This window comes from Neophocaena asiaeorientalis, unplaced genomic scaffold (genome assembly GCF_003031525.2).
Source record: "Neophocaena asiaeorientalis asiaeorientalis breed wild unplaced genomic scaffold, Neophocaena_asiaeorientalis_V1.1 scaffold243, whole genome shotgun sequence".
Lineage (NCBI taxonomy): Eukaryota > Metazoa > Chordata > Mammalia > Artiodactyla > Phocoenidae > Neophocaena > Neophocaena asiaeorientalis.
The window spans coordinates 2,905-13,300 of record NW_020173113.1 but is presented as its reverse complement, the minus strand read 5'-3'; the positions used below and the strand labels follow the sequence as shown (position 1 = coordinate 13,300).

General features: G+C 41.7%; 1 protein-coding gene across 2 annotated transcripts in view; it reads left to right on the top strand.

The window, feature by feature from the left end:
• Positions 1 to 10,144, top strand: part of RGN (regucalcin) — a 16,056-nt gene extending 5,912 nt beyond the window's left edge. For both annotated transcript variants that reach the window (XM_024743537.1, XM_024743539.1), the window contains exons 4-7: positions 6,669 to 6,884; positions 8,395 to 8,526; positions 8,888 to 9,042; positions 9,723 to 10,144. In XM_024743537.1, the coding sequence (XP_024599305.1) occupies positions 6,669 to 6,884; positions 8,395 to 8,526; positions 8,888 to 9,042; positions 9,723 to 9,773 (554 nt within the window). In that variant the 3' untranslated portion in view covers positions 9,774 to 10,144. The remainder of the gene's footprint in view (positions 1 to 6,668; positions 6,885 to 8,394; positions 8,527 to 8,887; positions 9,043 to 9,722) is intronic.
• The last annotated feature ends 252 nt before the right edge of the window (positions 10,145 to 10,396 follow it).

Genomic DNA, 10,396 nt, shown 5'->3' with positions numbered 1-10,396 from the left:
CTGGGAGAGATTTCCCTTTCTCTTCTTTGTTCTCACAGCTCCCAGGGGCCCAGCTTTGGATTTGGCCCCGCCTCTGCGTGTAGGTCGCCAGAGGGCGTCTGTTCTTCGCTCAGACAGGACGGGGTTAAAGGAGCCGCTGATTCGGGGGCTCTGGCTCACTCAGGCCGAGGGGAGGGAGGGGTACGGAGTGCAGGGCGAGCCTGCGGCAGCAGAGGCCGGCGTGACGTTGCACCTGCCTGAGGTGCGCCGTGCGTTCTCCTGGGGAAGTTGTTCCTGGATCCTAGGACCCCGGCAGTGGCGGGCTGCACAGGCTCCCCAGAAGGGGGGTGTGGATAGTGACCTGTGCTCACACACAGGCTTCTTGGTGGCGGCAGCAGCAGCCTTAGCATCTCCTGCCTGTCTCTGGGGTCTGTGCTTTTAGCCGCGGCTCACGCCGGTCTCTGGAGCTCCTTTAAGCAGCGTTCTCAATCCCCTCTTCTCGCGCACCAGGAAACAAAGAGGGAAGAAAAAGTCTCTTGGCTCTTCGGCAGCTCCAGATTTTTCCCCATACTCCCTCCCGGCTAGCTGTGGTGCACTAACCCCCTGCAGGCTGTGTTCACGCCGCCAACCCCAGTCCGCTCCCTGCGCTCTGACCAAAGCCTGAGCCTCAGCTCCCAGCCCCGCCTGCTCCGGCGTGTGAGCAGACAAGCCTCTCGGGCTGGTGAGTGCCAGTCGGCACCGATCCTCTGTGCGGGAATCTCCCCTCTTTGCCCTCCGCACCCCTGTTGCTCGCTCTCCTCCGGCTCCGAAGCTCCCCCCTCCGCCACCCACAGTCTCGGCCCGTGGGGGGGCTTCCTAGTGTGTGGAAACCTTTCCTCCTTCACAGCTCCTTCCCACTGGTGCAGGTCCCATCCCTATCGTTTTGTCTGTGTTTTTATCTTTTTTCTTTTGCCCTACCCAGGTACGTGGGGAGTTTCTTGCCTTTTGGGAGGTCTGAGGTCTTCTGCCAGCGTTCAGTAGGTGTTCTGTAGGAGTTGTTCCACGTGTAAATGTATTTCTGGTGTATCTGCTAGTGTTGGAGGTTCTCCTGCAGAGGCAGGGGGTGGCTGTGGCTCACCGTGGGGACAAGGACACTGGCAGCAGAAGTTCTGGGAAGTACTCCTTGGCGTGAGCTCTGCCAGCGTCTCAACATTGCCATTTTTGAAGACTACAATCTCGCCCAACTCCACTCTTTTTAACAGAACATTCCTCATGTTTTTGCGTCTAATGTTTCCTTGTGATTAGATTGATGCTATATATTCATGGCTGGAATCACTGCATAGGTGCTGTTCTGTCCTTCTCAGGGTATCCCATCTGGATACCATCTGTCCCTCATTGGTGATGTCAGTTTTGATCACCCAGTTGAGGTCTTAGATTTCTCTACTACGTAGTTACTATTTTTAAATTGCAATTTATAAGCAGTTTGTGGGGTCTGTTAGTGATCTATTGCTGTGTTACAAATTACCCTGAAATTAAGTGGCTTAAAATAGCAAACATATATTATCTCACATAGTTTCTGAAGGTCAAGAACCTGGGTCTGGCTTGGCTGGATGGTTCAAGGCTATGTCCTGAAGTTGCAGTCAAGCTGTTGGCTGGGGCTACAGCCTTGGAGGGAGCTGGAGTCTCTGAAGCGGCCTGGAGGATCTGCTTCAAATCTAACTTACATGGCAGGCAGTTGGCAGGAGGCTTCATTTCCTTACTGCGTGGGCCTCTCCATAGGACTGCCTGGGACATGGCTTCCGCCAGAGCCAGTGATGAGGGGCAGAGAGAGAGAGAAAGAGAGAAAGCCCAAGATGGAAGCTACAGTCCTATTATAACCAATCTCAGAAGTGACATAGCATCACTTCTGCCATGTGCTATTGGTCACAAAATTATGGAGGGGACTAGACAAGGGTGTGAATACTGGGAGGCAGGGATCATTATGGGTCAACTTAGAGGCTGGCTACAACATGGGGAGATACTTTAAGTCCAAGCAAATATCCTGGTCCTCATCAAAATATCTTCCTTAGTTTTTACATTCCTTGATGATTCTCACTTGAAGCCATCTTTATTATGATGGCTGCAGAATGACTTATATACAGATTTAAATGAATTTTAACTCTAAGTTTGAAATTAAATAATGCATTTCACATTTAGTTCTCATTTAGCTCCCATCCTAACAACCCTATAGTTAGCCAAAGTTGATTCTAAATCCCTGCTGTTTCCACCTCCCCACTCTGCCTCTCACATCATCAGCCATGCTGTCCTGGCTCCATTCTCTCTCTTTCGTTCTTCCTTTCTCTTTCTATCTCCTTCTTTCTTTCACTGTGCTGGGTCTTTGTTGCGGCACGCAGGATCTTTAGTTGTGGCATGCGGGATCTTTTAGTTGCAGCATGTGAACTCTTAGTTGTGGCATGCATGTGGGATCTAGTTCCCTGAGCAGGGATCAAACCGGGGCCCCTGCATTGGGAGCACGGAGTCTTAGCCACTGGACCTCCAGGGAAGTTCCTCCATTCACTTTCAACATGGAAGGTAAGTAAGATCTGAGCAGGTGGTGTGGATTGTTTCCCATCTTCCTGGACTTTACACAACCACAGATCTAGTCCAGGACAGGTTGAAAGATTAAAGATGAGAATCCATTGGAAGCCCTTCTGCCAGTAATTTCTGCAGGATGAAGAAATATGATTGGATACTCTACCTCCTGTTGAAGTTGATTTTCTCTCTCCCTTATGGCTAGAAGTTTACAGCTCTGTGGCACTTGGTGAGACAAAATTAAAATGCCCTCAGAGGCCTGAGTTCTTAGCCTGGAGTCCCCAATTCTTAACCTTTGCCCTCTGGAGACCCCTTAAAATTGTAGGCATCAGTGTGCATACATACTGGTCATGTGCATCTGTCAGAAGCACCTGAGAAACTTTTTCTAGAGAGAGTTTATAGCTTTCAGCAGGTGTGGAGAGCTGTCCCTGGCCCAGAAAAGGGTGGGGTCATCTGATAGTCTGGATGGGGGTCTCTTAGTGGTGGGTAGTACCCTGAAGGTGTCCCAACACCCAAGGTCTCACCTGTCTGGGCTCACTACTAGATAATGATAAACCAGGGCTCCAGTTTCTTTCTCACTAAGGAAGAGCCCTTTCTAAGCAGTGGGGGATCCACATTCATGTTCCAGGCATCTCCTTCTGTGAGGCAGATAGTGGAGGAAGGGGGTGGGTGGGGTGGAATAGAAATAATAGAAACAAGCCCAACTGCCCTATAGCAAAAAAACAAGGAGGGAGGTCTGGCTTGCTGTTCAGGCTTCCCAGTTTCAGTCCATTTTCCTCTAACTCACTCTTCTTTCAGATAGAGCATGTTATAGTAAATGAGCTTTCCAATTTCTTCATTAGGTTAAATTCTGCTCTGTCCTCTGAGATCACACTCAAGTCTAAGTGCATATTCCATGAGCACATGAGAAGAATGTGTATTCTGCTGTTGTTGAATGGAGTGTTCTCTATAATTGTCACTCAAGTCCAGTTTGGTTAATGGTGTTCAGTTCTTCTATTTCTTTGCTGATTTTCTATCTACTTGAGTCTATTATGGAGAAAGGGATGCTGACATCTCCAACCGGAATTATGAATTTGTGTGTTTCTCCTTTCAGTTCTGACTTTTGCCTTGTGTATTTTGAAGGTCTGTTGTTAAGCACATGCACATTTAGGATTATTATGTCTCCTTAGTGAAGTGACTATTTTCACAATATGTAGTCACTCCTATTTATCCCTGGTAGTTTTCTTTGCTCTAAGTATATCTTGTCTGATACTAACATAGCCTCTACAGTTTTTTTAAATTAATATTTGCATAGGATAGGTCTTTTCCCATCCTTTTACTTTTAAGCTACCTATATCCTTATATTTGAAGTGAGTTTCTTATAGACAGCATATAGTTCTATTTTCAAAAAGTTTATTCTGACATTATCTTAATTGATGTGTTTAGATTATTTACATTTAATGTAATTATTGATATGCTTTGAATTAGATCCACCATTTTATTATTTGTTTTCTCTTCTTTCCCTCTGTAGTTTTTGTTACTCTGTTTCCCCTTTCCTGCCTTCTTTTAGGTTATTTGAATATTTTTTAGAATTCAATTTTAATTTACTTATTGTGATTTTTCACTATATATCTCTGTATAGTTTTTTAAGGGTTCCTGAAGGATTACAAATGTATACTTAACTTTTCACAGTCTGTCTAGAACCAATATTTTACCACTTCAGTTGACAATCACCCATTTATGTCATAGTTGTCTTTATATACATAGATTTAAAATCCCATCAGAAAATGTAATTTTTGCTTTCGATCATCAGAAATATTTTAAGGAACTAAAAGGAAGAATAGTCTATTATATTTACTCATATACGTGCTATTTCTATTGCTCTTTCTTCATTCCTGTTGTTCCTTTTGGTATTTCCCTTCTGTCTGAAGAATTTCCTTTAGCAATTCTTTTAGAACAAGTCTGCTGGCTATAAATTCTCTTAGTTTTACTTCACAGGAGAATGTCTTTATTTCACCTTCATTCTTTAAGGATATTTTCACTTGATATAAAATTCTAGGTTGACACATTATTTTTCTTTCAACAAATTAAAAATGTATCACTTTCTTCTGACCTCCACAGTTTCTCATGAAAAATCAATAGTCATTGAAATCATTATTCTCCTATATGTTGTATGTATGTCATTTTTCTTTCATTAATCTTAAGGATTTCTATTTAACTTAAGTTTGGTTGTTTGTTTTTTTGGGTTTTTGTTTGTTCTTTCTTTTTTGCCATGCCACATGGCATGTGGCATCCTAGTTCCTTGACCAGGGATCAAACCCATGCCCCCTGCACTGGAAGCATGGAGTTCCAACCACTGGACTGCCAGGGAAGTCCCTATTTAACTTAAGTTTTTAGAAATTTGATTATGATGTGTCTGGGTATAGGTTTCTTTGGGCTTATCCTGTTTGGGGTTTTCTCAGCTTCTCAAATATATAGTTTTATGCTTTTCACCAAACTTGGAGAGTTTTGAGCCATTACTTCTTCAAATATTTTTTGGCCCTGTATTCTTTGTCCTCTTCTCTAGGAATCTAGTGACACATATGTTAGCTCTTTTGTTGTTGTCCCACAGGTCCCTAACACTATTTTTTTTCAGTCTTTTTTCTCTCTGTTGTTCAGATTGGATAATTTCTTGATCTAGCATCAGATACACTGACTCTTTCCTCTGTCATCTCTATTCTGCTATTGAATCCATCCAGTGGGTTTTTTATTTCATTAATTTTATTTTTCAGTTCTAAAATTTTCACTTGGGGATTCTTTATATTTCTCCTCCTTTGCTGCTATTTTGAGTTTTGTTTTAAGACTTTGCAGATCGTTCATTTGAGCATTTTTATAAGAATTGCTTTAGTCTTTGTCAAGTAATTCCATCATCTGTGCCATCTCACTGTCTGCCTCTTGATTCATTTTCCTATACGACTTGAGATTTTCATGCTTCTTTGTGTTGCCAAGTAACTTTGGATTGTATCCTGGACATTTTGACTATTACCTTATGAGATGCTGGGTCTTGTTTAAATCCTATGGAGAATGTTGATATATTCGTTTCAGTAAGCAATCTGTATGTTTAGGTTCAGATCACAAGTTCCAACCTACTTTCTATTAGGTGCCATTAGGTGTGCCACTCAGTGGTCAGTCTGAGACCTAGAAGGTGTTCTATCCATTAGCTCCATTCTCCAAATCTTTAGCATGCTAATTAGAATCAGATCCATGCATGTACAAACAGATGAGCCCAGCAGATCACAAACAACTTTATGGGGTTGCATTCCTGAGCATCATCCCTCTTCTAGTACTTTCCAGCTTCCTGTAGCTCCTTTTCATTCTTCCAGTCAGAAACCACCCACTTCTATGACTGTTCTGCCTCCAGGGCCAAGTGGCATCAGGGGAGAGAGAGAGAACATGAAAGCAACGGTGTTTGATCTGCCCTTTTGTTCCTGCAGCTTCACTAAATGCAGAGGAATGTCGCCTTCCCTCAGAGTTTTGATTCCTGTAGTTTCCTGTTGCTGACCTCTCTCTGCCTTTGCTACCCTCACTGCAGAATTGCCTGGGGGCTGGTGCATGAGAAAATGGAGAAAAAGGAGTAGAAAATAAGCAGGGGGTTTCTTCCACTCTCTCTGAGCTGTAGGAGAGTTTTCTGCTCCTTGCGCCAGATCTAAAGGTTTCTCTCCGACCTCTTTCTGCCTGCACCATGGTGCTCACTTCCAAGTTTCAAGCTGGGTTGAGTTCAGGCCAGGACATACTAGAGGATAAAATGGAGAGCTCAAGAACTCGCCACCAATTAGGTGATACTTCAAATTCTGTGTTCTTCTCTGAGCCGCCTGATAATTCACATTGCAGAGTTGTCAAATAGCTGTGCCATGCATTTTGTCCAGGTCTTAGAATTGTGTTCAGTGCGAGAAAATGAGGTTGGTGCAGATGTCTGGAACCAGAACCTCTCAAGGTAGTTTTAATTTGCATTATAAGCAAGGTAGTTGTCATTTAAAAAAAAAAACCCATAGGACCCAGATTGGGATTGTATAATAATTTCCTTGATTTCATCACAGGGAAGGAGTCCTGGTGAGAGAAGATGGTGCAGTGCATGGGCGGGATGCTGTGCAGCTGAGCTCCATACTCTTTGGGTTTTGTAGGTACCATGGCTGAGGAAACAGCTCCAGCAGTTCTGGAGCGGCACCAAGGGTCCCTGTACTCCCTCTTTCCTGACCACCATGTGGAAAAGTACTTTGACCAGGTGGACATCTCCAATGGTTTGGATTGGTCTCTGGACCACAAAATCTTCTATTACATTGATAGCCTGTCCTACTCGGTGGATGCTTTTGACTATGACCTGCAAACAGGGAAGATCTGTATGTATTTTTTCATTATTTTTCTTAATATTGCTGGTATTTTTTTCATATGCATATGACTAGCAGGCTGCCTCGCCCTTAACCCATTTGAAAAGGTCCTTACTTTTCAAACAAAGAACTGCCTAATGTTATGATTCCAATATTGTAATGATTACACAGACTTGACTCTGCTGCCAGTCAAGCCATGGCTCTCAGCACAACTAAATATGGCCACAGTTTGCATAATATGGCTAGATCCTTAATCCTTTTTCTTGCAACCATCACTAGAAAGAGGCTCACTGTAAAACGGATCCTGTTCTACCAGCTGGTGCTTAAAGGCAAATAGTATACAGCAGAACGGGACAAAAGAACAGAAAATTAGAGTTCGGGGTTGATATTTCTTATTTGTACTTTAGCTAACGATAGGCAAGTACTTAAAGACAAATTAACAACCTTTCAAAATGGAAAAGTAAAAAAAGTAGTTGCAGATTGTTCAACTCCACCAACGGATCTAAATGAGCCATAGTTGGAAACTGGGAGGGAAGGAATTATTGGAAAGAATTTAAAAAGGAGTGCTTGAAACTTTCATGAAAGGTGCCAGACCACAAGAGCAAAACCAATCATAAAAATGACTTGAAAAAAATCATGAGTCTCATGTAGATTTAATCAGAGGCTAAATATTCCAGCACAGATGTTTTGCTTTGAAATATGTAGTGCTCTTTTTCATGACTGTTTTTACCCACTTTACTTACACATGGTTTTAACATTTTTCCCCTTATACCTCAATCTGATTACTGTAATGACCTGGATTTTGTAGTGTAATGTTCCTCTGGATTTTGATGCTTGTTTTTTGTATATTATGATTCCCTTGAAGGCTGGCCAGCTGGTTTCAGAATACCCCTCTTTTCAGAAACAAGCTCTTCTAATATTTAGATAAGGTGATTTTGGAGCATTTAGTTGGGCAGAAACAGAACTCATACACCTTGTTCGTTTTTGTGCGTGAACTGTTGGCAGCTCGAACCTGGGCCCTTGGCTGTGAGAGCGTGGAGTCCTAACCACTGTACCAACAGGGAATTCCCCAAAGTAGGCATTTTTGGAAGTAAAACAGCAAAGGTCTAACCACAGACTGAAGTGTGTCTGAGGTGGGCATGCAGGGCTTCAGTTCAGGTCCCTCAAAAAGATCTTTTGTTATTTTATTAAGAATTCTGCTTTCTTTTTTCTCTCCTCCTCTGAAAGCTTAGGTAGCTGTGTCTGTACCCAAACCAAAGGGAGTGAATCCACCCCAAATCCTACAGTACAAATCCTTTGTTGAGGGGTGTCCACTCATGTTTTTAGACATTTTTAGAGTTAGGAATCCTCCTGAATCATCCCGCCTGTGGTACCCATTTGCCAGACACTGGATAAGCAGAAGCGATCAGTATTTATAATCAACTTGATTGCTCATTGTTTGATGCTCAGTATTGAGTGGCCTGTGGTTTTGGGGTGTGTGTGTGTGGTTGGTTTGTCTGTTTGTTTGTTTTTTTAACCATAGCCAACCGCAGAAGTGTTTACAAGCTGGAGAAAGAAGAACAAATCCCTGATGGAATGTGTATTGATGTTGAGGGGAAGCTCTGGGTGGCCTGTTACAATGGAGGAAGAGTGATCCGTTTGGATCCTGAGACAGGTAGGCCCACAGCAGAATGGAAAAACCCCGCCATGTCTAGAAAACACCAGACACTAGGGGCCAGAGAAATTTCATTACTAATAAAGTTATATAGAGATATATTCAAAGGTCTCAATTGGATGATTTTGGAAATAAAGGCCAAAGATATAGCCCAAAATGTTATAGTCAGAACTCTTTTTCCTGTAGAGGTAAATCTTTTTTGCCCAGAAGAAATTGTCAGGGAAGGTAGGTGAAATGCCTGGGCGAAGTCTGACCTCCAAATCTTCTTTGAACTTTCCTATTGCTCCACAAGGGGTCCCGAAAAGTTGTGCGGGTGGAAATTTGCTAGAGCTAGACTTAAATGAAATATTTGGTGACCTAGGGAAAAGACTCCAAACTGTGAAGTTGCCTGTTGTTAAAATAACCTCATGCTGCTTCGGAGGGAAGGATTACTCTGAAATGTATGTGACCAGTGCCCGGGATGGGATGGACCCCGAGGGTCTACTGCAGCAACCTGAAGCTGGTGGAATTTTCAAGGTGATCTGGCTATATCTTTTATTTTGAGGGTGAGGTGGGAGATCTTCGGTTAAGTAACTGAATGATTGGTGCTTTTTCATACTTCCCAAATACAACTGTATTTGGCATTTAAGCTCATCATGCTAGACTTAAAAACTTTTTATTGAGATTTTCTAGACCTGAAGTCCAGGACAATGTGTTTAGCCCACTTTGTACAGTGCTTTAAAATATTTTTTTGCTTCAGTGGTGTTTGAAATTCTATAAATCAGTAGAATAGGCTTGGAAAACCAGTGTTTGAAACACATTTATAAGATTAGTTGATTGTTTTGATGTTGCAAGAATATTTTCAGGTTCTTAACTTTTTTTGGCAGTGAAATAAACACTGATAAGAGTTATAGATCTCTTGAGCTGAAAAGAAATGTAGAAATCATCTGGCGCAAACCCCTTTCTTAACAGATGGGAAGAAGATAGAAATAAATTCAGTTTTCAATCCTAGTTGTAAGTGGTTGCTAGTTGAATTATTATCTATGTGAATAATTGGGTTGGACCATAAATACCTAATCAAATAGTTCCTTTTTATTATAGGAAACAAAACAAGGATAATAGGTGGCTAAATATATTATTGTGGATCATAAAAATGCTTTTGGAGAATACTTGTGAATTACCTTGTATCAGAGTTTCTCTCTTTTCTTTTTTAACAGATAACTGGCCTGGGGGTCAAAGGAATTCCTCCCTATCCCTATGCAGGATGAGTGACAGGCCTTCCTTCATAGTGGAAGAGACTTAGAAGACAACTAGAAAATTCTGGTGCTGAAATTTCAGTCTAGTTACAAAAAAAAATGAAGTAATGATATTAATAGGATTAAATTTTTAATTACAATTTTTAAAACATAGAGCATTTTTAACAAGGGTGACAGGTGGTTTTGATAACATACTATAAGGCCTTCTGCAAAAGTACTATAGAAATATAGAGGTGTTCAACCGTCAACCAGCCTCTTGATTCTTTGCAAATTGCTGGTGGAATCGGGGAAGGGGGAAGGAACCATATTTGTTCTTTACTCTGCATTCGATACTTACTATACCTAAAGCTTTAAAACATTAATAAATAGTAGTCTGGTAATGACTTGCTATGATTATGTTCCTTTTTATTTTCATCATAATCTTATAAAATATGCTGCAGTGCCAACCTACCTTCATATTACTTTTCCTGTATGTTATTTTACAAATTAAAATATTGCTGGAGGATAAGAATCAAACATTTTGGCAAAATCTATGGTTCCGACTGCCACCTAGTAGATGTAATGTATCACTTTGGAAAGAATACTTTAAAAATAGCCTTATTGAGTTATAATTGACCTACACATATTTAAAGTGT